General features: G+C 41.0%; 1 protein-coding gene across 3 annotated transcripts; it reads right to left on the bottom strand.

Annotated features, from left to right (window-relative positions):
- Positions 1 to 2,792: 2,792 nt before the first annotated feature.
- LOC114030618 (zinc finger protein 572-like) lies at positions 2,793 to 9,233 on the bottom strand. Of its 3 annotated transcripts, XR_003567642.1 has the most exons (4): positions 9,100 to 9,233; positions 6,437 to 6,550; positions 3,984 to 5,757; positions 2,793 to 2,951 (listed from the first exon to the last, which is right to left on the bottom strand). XR_003567642.1 is itself a non-coding variant. In XM_027845469.1 (3 exons), exons 2-3 carry the CDS (start codon positions 6,513 to 6,515, stop codon positions 4,295 to 4,297), a joined length of 1,542 nt encoding a protein of 513 aa, XP_027701270.1. In that variant the 5' UTR covers positions 6,516 to 6,550; positions 9,100 to 9,233; the 3' UTR covers positions 2,793 to 4,294. The 3 variants fall into 3 exon arrangements, 2 of the variants coding, with proteins under 2 accessions (XP_027701270.1, XP_027701271.1); XM_027845469.1 differs by having other exon boundaries at positions 2,793 to 5,757; XM_027845470.1 differs by lacking the exon at positions 9,100 to 9,233 and adding an exon at positions 7,902 to 8,730 and having other exon boundaries at positions 2,793 to 5,757.
- Between the last annotated feature and the right edge of the window lie 7,574 nt (positions 9,234 to 16,807).

The raw sequence follows: 16,807 nt of genomic DNA, 5'->3' as shown, positions 1-16,807 counted from the left end.
ACAGAGAAAGGTAAAAGTAGATATCATCTTCCTCCAACCAACAAAGCTTTCCCCTCCAATTTAACTCTTCTAAGCAACAAAGGTTTTCTTTCAATCAGCTGGAAACTTGGGTCTTCTCACGATGCAGATTTGAGGACTGTTCTCAGACACACTTGGAGGTCTGGTTTTGACAAACCCTACTAACTTCTTTATGCGAAAGGACTGACATCTCTCTTACGGGAAACAAAAACCCACATTTCTGTTAGCCAAGACACAAATATTTATGTAAGACATACACACATACACAATTACCCTATAGCTACCTAATTGTTCTAAGTATCAGCATTTCCCGGCTTTTTAATCTTAAAGGTTTCATGTCAGTCATGTTTAAAGTATATGCTAGGATATCAGATACTTTAGCCATCATTACTCTGAGTTTCTTTTTTCTATGGGGCTACTTTTTCAGATTTTTTTCATATAACTATCTGTTTCTGTTCTCTTTTAATCAATAATATTGTCCCAGTTAGAAAGGAATATTACTTTACATTTATTATGAACTTAATGATCATGCCTGCCTCCTTAAGAACAAAAAAGAGTTAAAGCAGAAACTGATCATTGGTATTTCAAATTCAGAAGGTTTGGGGCCACAGTAACTTTGGATTTGAAATATGTAGCATCCACTCTTTTCTCATTGCGCCTTTAACCTTTTCACGTTTCTGCCTTCAGCACTACAATAAGCTAAACAATTTTCAAATGCTGACTTTTTGGATTATTAAAGGAGAAGTACATTTAATCTATGTACGGTTTTCGAAAACCATAGAGACTTTGGCACAGGGAGAGAGATGGGGAGTCAATAGGTAACAACAGGATTTTTTTTAGGATCTCTTTTTTACAGCACTTTGCCAATCTCCATGATTATGTCACATATGTGCCACTGGGGACTGAGGTGTAAAATTTAATGCATTTCTAGAATAAAACCCAGTGGCGAATTATGTGTTATTAACACAGTGGCAAAACATGTAGCTACAACACTGTTAATATAAGGCTTGTAGCCATGTTTTCATACAGAAGTGAACAATTTTAATTGAAATGGAAATTTACAGTGTTTTTAATATTCTGGCTTTAGTTCTGTAAGGATTAATCCCATTGTTGAAAAGCATGTAAATAAGGTTGGAGGTGGTGGTGGAATTTTTAATAGTGCTATTTGTTGCTAAAGATTTGTTTTTACAAAATAAAAATTCAGGGTGTTAGATGTGTATACAGCTTTTACAAATCAACAGGGATGATTGTATAGGAATGTAACTTTTCAGACTAACTGGGTTTAAGATTATATGCAGTTATCATGGTATATGGTGTGAGATATTGGTCTATACCAAGTTTCTGCCACATTTTTCCAGTTTTCCCAGCAGTTTTTGTCAAATAATGAGTTGTTGTTCCAAAAGTTTAGATCTTTTCCTGTTTTGCATTTAAGTTTTAGTATTTCAGTTTAAATAAATTTTAATAAAAAAATAAGAAAATAGCATATTCATGTCAGGTCTTTGCCTTTGAGAAACTTTGTCCACCAGACTCTGCTTGGCAATGCTTATCATTTGTTCCTCCGAGTCGCTCTGAATAATGATTTTTTTCCTTCTATTTCTCTAATTTGCTTTTTTAAAATCCTTTTTAAGCTCCTCCAGGAATTCCTTTTGGGTCTGAGCCCAAACTAGATTTTTCTTTGAGGCTTCGCATGTAGCAATTTTGACACTATTGTCCTCTTCTAAGGTTATGCTTTGATCCTCCCTATAACCATAGTAACTTTCTATAATTAGGCTCTTTTTTTGTTTTTTGCTCATCTTTTCTGCCTTTTTATTTGTGTGTGTGATTTGGTGTTTTTATGTGAGAGTTAGGCTCTGGTCTTGTACTGTCCTAAGTTTTTTGTGCTAGGGCTCTGGGTCTCACTGCTGGCTTTCACTGGGCTTTCAGGCTTAGTTGCTTGCTTTCTCTGGAGGAGATGCTTCTCTTCTGGCTTGTACTGGGGGGTGGGGCCTCCCTGTATATGGGGTTTAGCTGCTGGCCTCTTCCGAGGGTGGGGCCCTGCTGTTGGGCTGCTATGTAAACAAGGTCTCTTGGGGGTGGTAGGCCCCCGGGATGGGTCTCACTGTTGGCCAGTCCTGGGGTGGGATTTCACTACTGGTCAGCAGTGAGGTTAAGGACTACTTGGTGTTTGTGCTGAGGATGGGGCCTTGCTGCATTACACAAACTGCTCACTTCCATACAGAGCTGCTGGCTTGCAGGAGGATAGGGCCTCACTGGTAGATTGCCCCAGGCTTGGAGCCTTGCTGCAAGGCCCCTCCTATGAGGCTGGCTGCTGCTGCTGCTCTTGGACCTTGCTTCCCCTCCCACTCCAGTGAGAGACCTTTCCTGCTGGGCTGGTAAGCTGTTTCCTGGCTCCTAAATCAATTCTGAGCTGGCTTCCTAGTTGTTTGGAGGAGAATTTGGGAGGGCTCCAGAGGGTTCCTTCCTCACTCTGCCATCTTGGCACCAGAAGCCATGCTGAGAGCAATTTGGAACTATGCCCAAAGGGCATAAGACTGTGAATACTCTTTGATCTAGCAATACCACTGCTAGGTCTATATCCCAAAGACACCCCCCAAAAAAGGGAAAAGGACAATTTGGACAACTTCTGGGTAATAGGTCTGAACAGCCCTACTAGCCCTAAAGCTAAGGTAGAGGGAAGGAGTAGATCATGGGAAGTGAGGAAATTGTTCATTTCCACCAATACTTCCCCATCCCACGCAAGGCAGCAAATTTACCAAAAAGAAACATGTCTTAAATATCTTTATTTGACTGGTTTTCGCTACAGTTTTCATCATTTAACAATAGAAAATCATAATACAGTCACTACCCAGTATCAACTGCATCTCAGTGAGAGGGGAGGATGCAACAATTCCAGTCCAACTCAGTTGCCCCCATGGGACTGTTCCATTTCAACACTGCAAGAGGAATGGTTTCTTTGGGAATGCTACAGTTCAATTCCCTTCTGCCAAATTTAAAATTTTCACCTCAATCCTTTTTAAATATATTGGGAAATCCTAAGACATAAACTGGGGGCCCCTTACCTACATTTCTCTTTTACTCATTTGCAACAGATGAGCAAGCATTTAGAGAAGAGAGTACTTAATAATTTCTACAAAGTCCCTATTTAGGACAAGGAAGAATATGGGAAAATATTAGGTTCTCTGCTTCGTCCCTGAGAAGGCCAAAAATAAAAGCACTATTAGGACCTGACTCAAGTAATATTTACTCTAATACTAATGGAATTCTGTCCATTTGACACTAAGTCATTGAGCTGGCTACAAGAACCTAGTTCCCAATTTCACTGAATCCCTACATAATAGGAAAACCAAGGCACACAGATGGGGAAAAACTAGTTACTAATTACTTAGTTTACAAGAACAGAATTCAGTAGCCCTGGCTCCTAATCTTGCTTCTTTTATGGTAGGGATACTAGGGCATAGTGGCAAGGGGATCTCAATAGGTTATAGGTTAATGACCCAATTGACTAAAAATACCCTGAAATATCTTGCCTCAAAATCCATTGTTTTCCAACACTCTCTTACACTGCTGCTCTAGACTGTTTGATCTAGAAGAGGACAAAACCCTTAGTTCTAGATCTCTTACAGCCTTGTGACAACTCTTTACTGGTCAAATAAGATTTACCTAGTGCTCACTTATGATTCACTTTGTGCCACACTCTACAAGAGTTAATTTTCAAGGAAGAAGACTGCTCAAGTTTAAACTGTTGTTTTTTGCCTCAGCTCGTTCCCTCACAAAAAGCCAGGGCCACCACACTATTCTTCAGCAGGATCATTTTATCTCCAAGCTATCTGGGACAAATAGTTTGCCTATACCTAAAATAGCAAGAGAAAATTGCAAACTTAACAAAAGGTCTAGCTGCAAGATTTTAGGTTTATTTTTTCATTAAAATTTATTCTTAGGATTAATCTGAACTATTCCTGTCTTACCTTAAATAAAAAATTCTGTTTTCTTTCCATCCTTGGTGCTGTTTTTCACTGGGAAGATCCATGACCTGGTTGGTTTGAGTCTTTTCATCTTCCAAGCACAGTGACCTTAGCTCTTTTGTCCAGAGGTATTGATGATAAACCAAAGAAATTCAACAGCAAACTGATTTTACAAGACCCTAATTGTGATGGGTCAATAAAAGGAAAAGTTTACAACAAACTTCCTCTCATGAGAAAACAGATTTGGGAATTGGAAATGAGTAAATTAAGTCCACATGTCCCTCAGCCTCCCCCCCACCCCATCCCAGGCTTTTCTAGGTCCATTCATGGGTAAATTTTTTCTCAATTTCAGGGAACTGAAAGAGTTTTTCTCTTATGTGTTTTTTCTGATGCTGACTGAGGTAGGCACTACGACTGAAAGATTTCTCACAGTCAGTACATTTATAAGGTTTTTCTCCTATGTGGGTCCTTCGGTGCCTGATAAGGTTAAAGCTTTGACTGAAACTTTCCCCACAGTCAGGACATTTATATGGTTTCTCTCCTGTATGAATTCTCTGGTGGATCACCAGTGTGGAGCTTTGACTGAAAGTTTTCCAGCACTCAGGACATCTATAGGGTTTTTCTCCTGTGTGTATTCTCTGGTGTCTAATAAGGTGTGAACTAAGGTTGAAACTTTTCCCACATTCACAACACTTATATGTTTTTCCTCCTGGCTGAGTTCTCTGGCATTCTACTGAGTTACAACTGTGATTTAACTTTACTCCAAATTCTGTACTCTCATAGGATTTCTCTCTCATGTGTGTTTTTTGGTGTGTAATAAGGTTTGAGTTGCGGCTAAAATTCTTCCCACATTCTGGGCATTTATATGGTTTTTCTCCTGTGTGAATTCTCTGATGCTTTAGGAGGGTAGAGTTACAACCAAAGCTTTTTCCACACTCAAGACATTTGTACGGTTTCTCACCAGTATGTGTGCGCTGATGGCGAATAAGGCTGGAACTCTGACTAAATCTTTTCCCACAGTCAAGACATTTATAGGGCTTTTCTCCTGTGTGGGTCCTTTGATGCTCAATTAGGACATAGCTGTGACTGAAGCATTTCCCACACACAGGGCATTCATAAGGTTTCTCTCCTGTATGAGATCTGTGATGCTGAATAAGATGCGAGCTACTACTGAAACTCTTCCCACATTCTGGACACTTATAGGGCTTCTCTCCTGTGTGAGTTCTCTCATGGATAATAAGGTGCGAGGTATTGCTAAAGCTTTTCCCACATTCATTACATTGATAGGGCTTCTCTCCTGTGTGAGTTCTCTGATGCTGAATCAAATGGGAGCTGTTACTAAAGCATTTCTCACACTCTGAACATTGGTAAGGCTTTTCTCCTGTGTGAGTCCTTAGATGAGTTCGAAGGTGAGAGCTGTTATTGAAGCTCTTCTGACATTCAAGACATTTATGGGATTTGTCTCTTTTGGGTAGTGTCTGATGGGCAGTAATGTCAATGTTTTTTCTGGAGCCCCATTTCCAGGAAATAGATTTACTCTGTTCTTTTCCCATAGGTTTCCCCCACTGAGTTCCTGTCCTGCAGTTATTCTCATGAGTATCTTTCCACTCAAGACTCCAGAACCTGACCCCTTTGTTCCTTCCTAATGGAATTTCTTTAGTATCCTCATGTTCAATGTTTGGGGGAACATCTTTCTCAAACCACTCTGATGGTATATCCTTAGGTTCCTCATCCTTAGGGTATTTCTGGTCAAGAGTTTCCAAATTGTTCTTACTCTCTGAAAGAATAGAAAATATAAAGAGAGTCTCTGTCTTGGATTAAAAACACAATAAACATCAATTAAGCACCTACTGAATGCAGAGCACCGTGCTAAGTGCCAGTGGGAGCTGGGAAGGAGTAAGGAGGCATTAGTAGTTAGAGAAGTGAGAAAAGGCTTTGTGTAGAAAATAATGCTTGAGCTGATTCTTGAAGGAAATGTGAGCTATTACTGTTAATCTAGTAAATTACAACTAAAGAGGTACCATGGAATAGTGGACAGGGCAGCTTTGGAGTCAGGAAAATCTGGGTTCAATTCCTGCCTCTGATATACACTAGCTATATGATATGAGCAATGGGAAATCACTTTTCGGTATTCCAGGGAACTAGGATTAAAAATTACAAGAGTTGCTGACCTGTATGAGTAAGACGTTCCCCACATTCCCCATCATAGATCTGGACAAAAAAAGGGCAACAACTCCTGCTGGTTCTGCTGGTATAAAACCAGATTCATACATCGCCCCAAAGCACAGAAGAGGGGCAACATCTATTAACAACAACAGGGCTCACTGTGAAGCCACAGTCATACCTACTATGAAAATAATAGTCATTCAAACTAGTTAATAGTTTTAGCAAAATTCAAAATGAAAAATCTCACAGAGGTTGTTCTGGGGACTGAGACCATCCTCTATGTCCCTCACCTGTATAAGAGCTTCTCAAAATCTCTTTCTCCTTGGAGCCCTCAAGATTTGGTGCCAACAACTCTTCCCCTTGCTCCATCAGGGAGATCACAACCAGCTGAGAGATCTGAAATCCTGTGAAAGAAGACAGGGAACATCTGCAGAAAATTATGCAAGTTTATCCCTGTACCTTCCCTTGCTCAAAACTGTTAACATTATCAATCACTTAAAATATATTGTGTCCTACACTGAAATTATCAGAAATACTTTCTCTGCTTCCAGGAGACCACTCAAGAAAAGCTTAATCCTTCTAAAAATGTTTAGATCCTAATAACTTGATTTTAAAAATTAATTTGAATTACATGAAATGTTCTAGATTTTCATACATGGTACCTGGAATTAGGGACAAAGGAGGGCATGGAAGAGATTTTTGTAGTTGTACTTCCTCTAGAAATAAGAGGATTATAAACAGTTCCTTTAGAAATTGGAGTATTAAATACACACACACACACACACAAAACACCTCAACAAGAAATTGGAGTATTAGAAAACAACCAAATCTCAGAGCTGGAAGGGATTTCAGAGTCTATCTGATACAATCTGTAGCTGAACAGGACTCTCTTCTTAAAGGTTTTCAACAAGTGATCATCTAGTCTCTTGCTTGAAGACCTCTAGGGATGAGGAATTGTCTACTACCCTAAAGCAAGTTATCCTATTTTTGAACTGCACAAATCATGGCTGTTTTTCCATATATTAAAACTAAATTTACTTTTCTAGAAAAAGTTTCATCTCTATTTCAGATGAAAGTTTTTCAAAGAACTGAAAACCATAATGTCCGACTAAGTTTTCTGTTCAGTAAACATTCCCAGTTCCTAAAGAAAAATCTTCCTATTCCATGGTTCCTGTCCCCTCACCAAAGTCGTCACCCTATTCAGGATGCTCCAGCTTATCACTGGCCTTCCTAAAACGTGGTACCTAGAAACTAGACTCAATACTACAGATATAGTCTGTCTCAAGTGAAGTACAGTTGGATTACCTGTCCAGGTCACTATGTTTCTCTCATGCAGCCTAATATTGCATTTTAGCTTTTTTGGCTGCTATGTAGCACTCTTGCCTTCTAATGATTTTGTAATCAATTAAAACTCCCAGAGTTTTTTCATATGAACTTTTTTATTGTCTTTTTTTCCTACTTTGTACTTATTAAAATAATTTGTCTGAATCTACGTAGGCCTTGACATTTATTTCTATGAAATTAAGTCCACTGTTTTGGATCAGAGCAAGTTTTCTCATTTCCCTTCTATGATCCAAATTATGTGTCACTATGGACCACCAGAGTTCTACTTCAAAATCTCCACATGGCATGGAAGTGCCCTCAGATTCTCAAAGGTCATGTCAACACAGCATAACATCTGGCAGGTTATAGGATAGAAAGGATTTGAGAGTAAGTCAAAGGACCAATTGTACATTTATCTTCCAGAGAACCAACCTTCATTACTGAAGGGCTATCCAAGAGGTGATTTTTTTTTCAGACACTGAAAGTCCTTAAACTCCTGAAACTGCCTGGAGTTCTGATCTGTGTCACTGGAAGGAATACCCAGATTCGTGAAATTAATTGCATCTTAAAGTATGCAAAGTCACCCTATTAACATGGGAAAAAAATTTAACTGCCATGTGAGTTACATAGTTCTAGTAAAATAGTATGCAATTGGAACAAATAATAATACCGACAGTCCTATAGGGTAGGTAGGCACTGTTATTATTCCCATTTTACAAGTTTAGTGACTTGCCCAGTGTCACACAGCTGAAGCAGGATTCAAACTCAAGTACAACATTCTATCCCACTATAACATCTAGCTGCCCTAAGCCATCCCTTGATGAGCTGTTAATTGGAAAGCTAAGAAGTACAAGAGTTTATGCATTGGTTCATTTATTCAATAAACATTTATTCAGCACCTAGCCATGCAAGTGGAAATATAGACAATCAAAACTTTGGGCAAGTCACTTAAGCTTTCTAGATCTTAGTTGCCTCAACAGTAAAATTAAGGGTTTGGTCTAGAACGTCCTTTGACAGTTCATATGAAGTTATAGCTTGTTGGGCTGTGCTGGCCAGAGTTGGAAATGGCCTCCGAGATTATTTAGAACTGTTTCTTTGGAGCTCTAAAGGTCATGATTCTAGATCTAAATCTGACAGTTTGGCAAGGCATTCTAAGAAGGCGGTTTGGGCCACACCCTCCGCCCACAACCAAGGACAGCGAAGGCCACGCTCCGTTTCCCGGCTGCGGATGGGCGGTGTGGGAGCACGCGGATCAGGCCGGAGAGCCATAATCCCGGGGACCGCGCGCAGCCTGCACCCGGTGCTGAGACAGCGTCCCACGGGCCTAAGGCTGGTCTCCGTGGCCGCGCGGCTGCGGAGGAGGATGTGGCGGCGGCACGGAGAGGTCGGGATGACCTCCGCCGTAGTCTGGCCCCTGGGAGGGTGGAGCTCTGGAGACTGAAAAGCACCAGGACCTAAAATCGCTTTAAACCGCTCCGGGTGGAAGAAGGCCGGGCGAGGCCCTTCTTCCACGCTCCAGCCAGCTCCCGACTCTACGCCTGTCCTCGGGGCCGCCCCGGAAAGCCTCAGCGAGGCTTCTCCCTCAGGCCGGCCCCTCCCTGCCATCCCTTCCCCCGATCCAGACACTCACTGCTCCGGGGGCAGCGCCCTGGGCTCTCTGTTGCCCCACCGGGTGCGCGGACATCGCGGGGGTAAGGGAGCAGAGAGAAAGGAGCGAGCCCGTTACCCCCGAGCAAGTCCAAAGCCGAGGTAAGGGCGGAGAAAGGCGAGCACCAGGAACCGGAAGTGACGGTAGGCCCCGCCCCCGGCGAGAGTTTGACGGAGCCTCTCTAGGAGGCCGGCATGATTCACGTCTCGTTTTCACTGCTCCGCACCTGTGCTAACTCTGGGTGCTTTTGTCTCTGTCTTCTCTCTCAGTTCTCTGCGGAGCCTGAGCTGTGCAATCATAGCTGATCACTAAACGATTATCAGAGCATCAGCATCCGTGTATCCATTGCTGAACCAGACCAAACCCCTCATGTACAGATGGGGAAACTGAGGCCCAGGGACGTTAAGCGACTTACCCTGGGTCACGAGCAATAAATACCAGTCTTATCAATAAATACTAGCTGATGTTCATAAAAGAACAGGGCTGTGGTTTCAGGCAGCAGTGAACAAGCATTTATTAAGTGCTTCCTAAGTGCCAGGAGGCAGCTAGGTGACTCAGTGAATAGAACGCTGAGCCTGGAGTCAGGAAGACCTGAGTTCAAATCTAGTCTCAGGCATTCACTAGCTATGTGACCCTGTGCAAATCATTTAATCCTGTTTGCCTCAGTTTCCTCATCTGTAAAATGAGCTGGAGAAGGAATGTCAAAGAACTCCAGTATCTTTGCCAAGGAAACCCCAAAAAGGAATGACAAAGAATCTGACATAACTGAACAAGAAAAAAAGTACCAGGCACTGTGGTAGGGACTTTGTCCCCATAAAAGTGGGGACACAAAATTTTCATTTGTGGGGACACAAAAAAAAGTAAAAACATGGTCCGTGCCCTCCAGTAGCCCACACTCAAATAGAAAAAACTGCTTCAGATAACTACCCATAAGACACATAGAGTGTAAAAGGATGATCACCTCAGAGGGGGCACTGGGAAAAGGAGTCCAGCAGAAAGGGGCATTGGAGCTGAGTGGCATGGAACCTCTTGTGCAAGGAACAGTAAGGAGGCCAGTGTCACCAGATTTTGGAGCATGTAGAGGGAAGTCAAGCTTAAAAAGATGCAGTATTGAGAAGGAGTCAGGTTAGGAAGGGCCTTTCTTGCCCAACAGAGAATTTTCTATTTGATCCTAGAGGTAACAGGAAGGTGACATGCTCAGACCTGCCATTTAGGACAATCACTCCAGTATCTGGGTAGAGAATGGACTAGAATGAGGAGAGACTTGAGGCAGGCAGACCCACCAGGATGTGGAGCAGGGACACTCCTCACAGTTCCAGGGCAGAAAAGAGTGTGTGTGTTCACTCACAGACCAGAACACAGGCCAGGAGAGCAGTAAACACACCTCTTCTTAGATCATACCACCTTGGAAGAACTGAAACCTTACAAGTCCCTGCAAGTATCTCTGAAAACAGCTGCAGAAAAGCCCTGAAGCTTGAGATAGTGTGCTCTCCACTCTGGAAGCAGAGCCTTACTTTAACAAAGAGTTAAAAGTAAACACATAGACTGGCAAAATGAGCAAACAACAGGAAAAAAAAACTGTGACTATTAAAGTTACTATGGTGACAAGGAAGATCAAAATACACACTCAGAAGATAAAGGCAAAGTTCCTACATCCAAAGCCTCCCAGAAAAATATGACTCGGTCTCAGGCTATGGAAGAGCTCAAAAAGGATTTTGAAAATCAAGTAAGAGAGGTAGAGGAAAAAATAGGAAGAGAGATGAGAGTAATGCAAGAAAATCATGAAAAAAACGAGTCAACAGCTTGGTAAAGGAGGCCCAAAAAAATACTGAAGAAAATAACACCTTAAAAAACAGACTAGGCCAAATGGTAAAAGAGGTACAAAAAGCAGATAAGGAGAAGAATGCCTTAAAAAGCAGAATTGGCCAACTGGAAAAAGAGGCACAAAAATTCACTGAAGAAAAAACTCCTTAAAAAGTAGAATTGGCCAAGTAGAAAAGGAGGTACAAAAGCTCACTAAAGAAAACAATTCCTTAAAAATTAGAATTGAGCAAATGGAAGCTAATGACTTTATGAGAAATCAAGAAATAATAAAATAAAACCAAAAGAATGAAAAAAATATATAGAAGACAATGTGAAATATCCCACTGAAAAAACAACTGACCTGGAAAATAGATCCAGGAGAAATCATTTCAAAATTATTGAACTACCTGAAAGTCATGATCAAAACAAGAGCCTAGACATCATCTTTCAAGAAATTATCAGGGCAGCTAGGTGGTGCAGTGGATAGAGCACCGGCCCTGAAGTCAGGAGGATCTGAGTTCAAATCCGGCCTCAGACCAAACACTTGACACTTACTAGTTGTGTGACCCTGCACAAGTCACTTAATCCCAATTGCCTAAAAAGAAAGAAAGAAAGAAAGAAATCAAGGAAAACTGCCCTGATATTCTAGAACCAGAGGGTAAAATAGAAATTGAAAGAATCCACCAATCACCTCCTGAAAGAGATCCCAAAATGAAAACTCCCAGGAATATCATAGCCAAATTCCAGAGCTCCCAGGTCAAGGAGAAAATAGTGCAATTAGACAGAAAGAAACAATTCACATATCGTGGAGCCACAGTCAAGATAACACAAAATTTAGCAACTTCTACATTAAAGGATCAGAGGACTTGGAATATGATGTTACAGAGGGCAAAGAAGCTAGAATTACAACCAAGAATCACCTACCCAACAAAACTGAGTATAATCATTCGAAGGAAAAATGGACATTCAATGAAGTAGAGGACTTTGAAGCATTCTTGATGAAAAGACCAGAGCTGAATAGAAAATTTGACTTTCAAATATAGGACTCAAAGAGAACCATAAAAAGATAAACAGGAAAGGGAAGTCATAAGGGACTTAAGGTTAAACTGTTAATATTCCTACATGGGAAGATGATACTTGTAACCCATAAGAATTTTCTCATTATTAGGACAGTTAGAAGGAGTATATATAGACAGACGGCAGAGGTATGAGTTGACTATGAAGGGATAATATCTAAAAAAATTAAAATTAAGGGATGAGAGAGAGGAATGTACTGGGAAAAAAGGAAAGGGAGAGGTAGAATGGGATAAATTATCTAAAAGAGGCAAGAAATGCTTTTACAGTGGTAAATCATTCCAGTATCTTTGCCAAGATAACCCCAAAGGGAGTCATGAAGAATTGGGTTACTGAACAACAATTAATGTGTCAGGCACAGTGCTAATTGCTTGAGATACAAAAAGAGGCAACATTCAGTCCCTGCCCTCAAGCAGCTTACAATCTAATGGAGGAAAAAACACCTCTAATGGAAGAGAGAAGCTGGAAAGTGAAGGGTGGAGGGAAGGTTATCTGTCCACCTCTCATCTTTTCCAATCAGACAGTGAGGGGGCAAGAGGGTGCTGAAGAAGTATGATTAAAGAATTTATTAAAGAATAATGAGTTTCCAGAAATGCTCAAGTCCAGGAAAGTATTTTCCTGGAGATGATGAGAATTCCTTGGGCGTCTTCCTTAAATGGAGGAAGATCAGGGAGGAGTTCCCAGATATCCATCTCCAACTTCTTCAACCTCAGGGAGGAAGGTACCCCAGGGGCAGGAGGTGCAGAGGAGATGTAAGTTTTCCATTTGATTTTATCTTGCAGCGTGATGAATTTCTGGAGATGATGAAGTCCAGGAAAGAAGGAACACAGGTGATATTTTCACCATTGCTGTCTGGGTTTCGGGAGAAAAGAAGAGTTAGGAAGTTTAAAAAAATTGGTTAAGGAGATGATTGTTAAAATGGAATTTTAATTTCTAACAGGTTTTTGGACAGAAATGAAGTGTACTTAACTAGGGCTGGTAAGAATGCATTTGTATTGAATGAACCCGAGGAAGAAAATAAGCATTTCTTAAGTGCCTGCTATTTGCCAGGCACTGTGCTAAGAGCTTTACAAATATTATCTCATTTTATTCTCACAACAACCCTGGGAGGTGGGTGCTGTTATTATTCCCATTTTACAGATGAGGAAACTAAGGCAGATAGAAGTTAAGTGACTTGCCCAGAGTCACACAGCTAGTAAGTTTCTGAGACTGTATTTGAACTCAGATCTTTCTGATTCCAAGTCTAGCTCTGTATTCACCACCCAATCTAGCTGCCTGAAAAAAATTTTGAACTGAAAAGAAAGGGAAAGTGAGAAAATTGCCTATGTATATTAACCCTTCTCTTCTATTCCAGGACTTCACCCATTAAGAAGACTAGGCTAGAATAAAGTAAACTTATTTAACCCCTCCGAAGCTGGCTTCCTGTCTTCCTGTGTGTCCAGATCAAGAGTGAACCTGTCAGAGACTAGAGTCCAAAAATTCCAGGGCCTCCTGTGACGTTACCTGTCCAACATCCCTCCCCCGCCCCACACACACACCTGTTCCTTCTCAGGCTCATTTCTTAGGTCTTCCTCCAGGTTCTGCTCACTAATGGTGGGCCTGTTACTGTCTAGGTCACTGACATTCTCCCAGCCACCCAGGCTCACAACCTAGCAGTCATCTTCAACTCCTCCCTTTCTTTCACACCCCTCCCCCATATCCAAGCCAAGCCAAATCCTGTTGATTCTACCTTTGCAACATCTTTCAAATATGCCTCTTTCTCTTCTCTGTCACTGCCACCATCCTGGTGCAGGCTCTCGTCATCTCATAGCTGGACTATTGCAATAGCCTTCTGATGGGCCTGCCTGCTGCGAGTATCTCCCCATTCCAGTCCACCTTCTCTTTAGTCACCAAAGTGCTCTCAAGGCTCTGTTCTGGGTCATCTTCTCTTCTTCCTCTGTACTGTTTTACATGATGACTCATCAACTCTCATAGATTCAACTCTGAGGTCCCAATTTGCGCCAATAACAAATCTTTTGAAGAGGCCTCATTGTTCAAATTTACACTGAATATTTTCTATGGGCTAGAACCAATTATCACTTCAAATAGTACAAATTTGAAGACATGCAACCACTTCAGGAACTTCATTATTTGCACTGAATGGGACCTTGGCACTGACACCTCATCAATACTCTCAGTACCTTCTACCCCTGTGATTAGAGGGTGGACCAAAAAATTTCTCCCCAAACCTCTATCCAGGCCAGCCACCTCTTCCTTTTCCACTTGGCTGCTCTCCTTTGGACTTCTCCATCAGGTTCCCATCCAATGGATCCATTCCCTCTCCCTTGTTACTTTCTTTTTATGTGTTATCTTCCCCCATTAGATGGTAAGCTCCTTGGGCAGGGTCTTCATACTTGTAGCCTCAGCACTTAGCACAGTGCCTGCACGCAGTAGATATTTGACAAATGTTTATTAACCAACTGATGAAATTCTTTCCCTCTGCTGATTATCTCCAAATTATCCTTTTTATATCTTGTTTGTACACATGTGGACTCTCCCATTAGTTTATGAGCTTTTTTGAGAGCAGGGATTTTTTTTTGCCTTTCTTTATATCCCCAGAGCTTAACCCAGTGACTAGAACATAGAAGGTACTTAATAAGTGCTTGTTGATGTAACCCTAGACTCAAGTCCATTTTCATGAAACTCTCCTGATTAGGGGAAGGATGATTACTTGACTATACCTTAGTGAGGGGCAGAGTTGTTGAGAGCTAGGGAAAAGAGAGATTCTAGGTCTTCTAGGCTTTTATCAAGAAAGAAGCAATGTAGTTCCATATCCTCTTCAAGGAAAGGTACCTGACTAGAGATAAGAAGCCAACACATAGAGGAGCTGGCATCGTGTTCATATCCATATGCCCAGTTTGCTGTACTAAAGATGAATTTCCTTTTGGGTGAGACATGGTACTCTCTGTCTCTGTCTTTCATCTCATTCTTTCTCGGTTGAGCTGAGATAACTTGTTTGTAATGGGAGAGCTCATTTACTCTGTGTATTGTTTGGTATGCTCTCATCTGTATAATTTTACTGATTTCTGTTTGCTATCAGCTTGGATAAATGGGTTTATTTGCTGTTTGCTCTGTGTGATCTTTGTGTAATAGATATTTGGTGGGAAAGGATTCAAGCCTTGCATATATAGCTTCCAGGACTCCTTTCCCATAAGGAATAGAGATCAGGAGTACTGCTTGAAACTGAAAATGATTTCTCTAGACTAATAATATTGGCAATAGGGAGCAGAGTGACTACCTTTGTGGAAACAATTTCCTGTTTCCTGCTTGGCAGGAATCAAAGTCGTTCTTGGAAAAAGGTGGGTGAAGGAGATTCTAGAGATATCTATCCATGCTTTCCTTGGAGCCACATCTAGACAGACACATATGGGTACACATAACCTACATGGACAAAACACACACACACTGCACTTACTTGACTTGACCAACCGAGATACCTCTGTAGTGTAAGAAGAAGAAAATTGGTAGAATTCATAGGAGTCAAAATTGAAGAAAGGTGCCAAAGATAAAACCACTAGCCTGAGATAGCTATATAAAACTGTGTAAAGTATGAGTAACAAGCAAAATCAATCAATTGATAAATACTTATTTAGTGCCTATTATGGGACCAGGCACTATGCTAAGCTCTGGGGAAACAAAAAAAGAGGCAAAAGATGATCCCTGACCCCAAAGATCTTACAATCTAATGGAGGAGACAATATGCAAATAAATACATACAATATACAGACAACATGCAAATACAGACAAAGCTATATGTAGGATGAATAGAAAATAATCACCAAAGGGAAGGCACTAGAATTAAGAGGTTTGGGGAAGGCTTTAAGTAAAAGGTCGGATTTGAGACTTAAAGGAAGTTTGGACTTACAGGAGGCCAGGGAGGTCTGTTGGTGGAATAGAGGAGGGAAAGCATTCCTAATAGAAGGATATACATTTGACTGCAGAGGTGATATTGAGATATGGTGATATGAGATTGTCTTAATACAGACATAGGAAGGTTTAGAATGGCAAGGTCCAGGACAAGGAAACACGGTGCTCACAACAAGACAATCCAGCTTTATTGAGGAGAGATACTCACGAAATAAAGGCAGAATGGACACAGGGCACTCCATTGGCATTCTAGATGTACTTAGACACCCTGTGGGGATCATGAAAGGAAAAGGGTGCCCCCACAACCCAGTAAAATTTAGTGATTTGTCATAGAGTTTTTATCTGGGTTTAGTAGGACCAGGAATTGGGGGAAGGGAGCAAGGCATCTGTACCTGGGCACTACCGGTGTGGATTCATGCTAGTGGGGGGAGGCTGGGGTAATTGACAGTTGATATACTCCCTGTGGGAAAGCCTTAGAGGAGGCTAAACTGGTTGCAGTATTTTTATGACTATAGCTTGGACTGAGCTGATTATGATGGGGTGATTCTAAAATATATGTATATATATATATATATATAATTAAAAATAAATAAATTTCATTTCTGAATATATCTCTACTTCCCCTACTTGTAGAATTATCCTTTGTATCAAGGAATTAAAAAAAAGAAAACATTTTAGCAAAATCAACATATACATTGGCTGAATCTGACAGTATATGTATGCAATAGTCTGTACCTTTTGTCCCCCATCTCTGCAAGGAAGGGAGAGAAATGTATTTTCTCAGCACTTTTCTAGGGTTAAGGTTCTTGGTTGTTATAATTACACATCATCTAGTTTTGTTGTTTTTGTTCTTTTTCATATATATATATATATACATATATATTTTTTTGCCCATCTTAGTGACATT

The sequence above is a fragment of the Vombatus ursinus genome, unplaced genomic scaffold, assembly GCF_900497805.2.
Source record: "Vombatus ursinus unplaced genomic scaffold, bare-nosed wombat genome assembly UNPS02014973.1, whole genome shotgun sequence".
NCBI lineage: Eukaryota > Metazoa > Chordata > Mammalia > Diprotodontia > Vombatidae > Vombatus > Vombatus ursinus.
This window is presented reverse-complemented; position numbering and strand designations above follow the sequence as displayed.

Bases quoted from the DNA above. Each gene is read 5' to 3' on its own strand.
- LOC114030618 (XM_027845469.1), bottom strand. From the start codon at position 6,515: ATGGAGCAAGGGGAAGAGTTGTTGGCACCAAATCTTGAGGGCTCCAAG. The intron at 5,758-6,436 runs GTGAGGGACATA...CTATTCTTTCAG, and splicing joins TTTGAGAAGCTCTTATACAG to AGAGTAAGAACAATTTGGAA.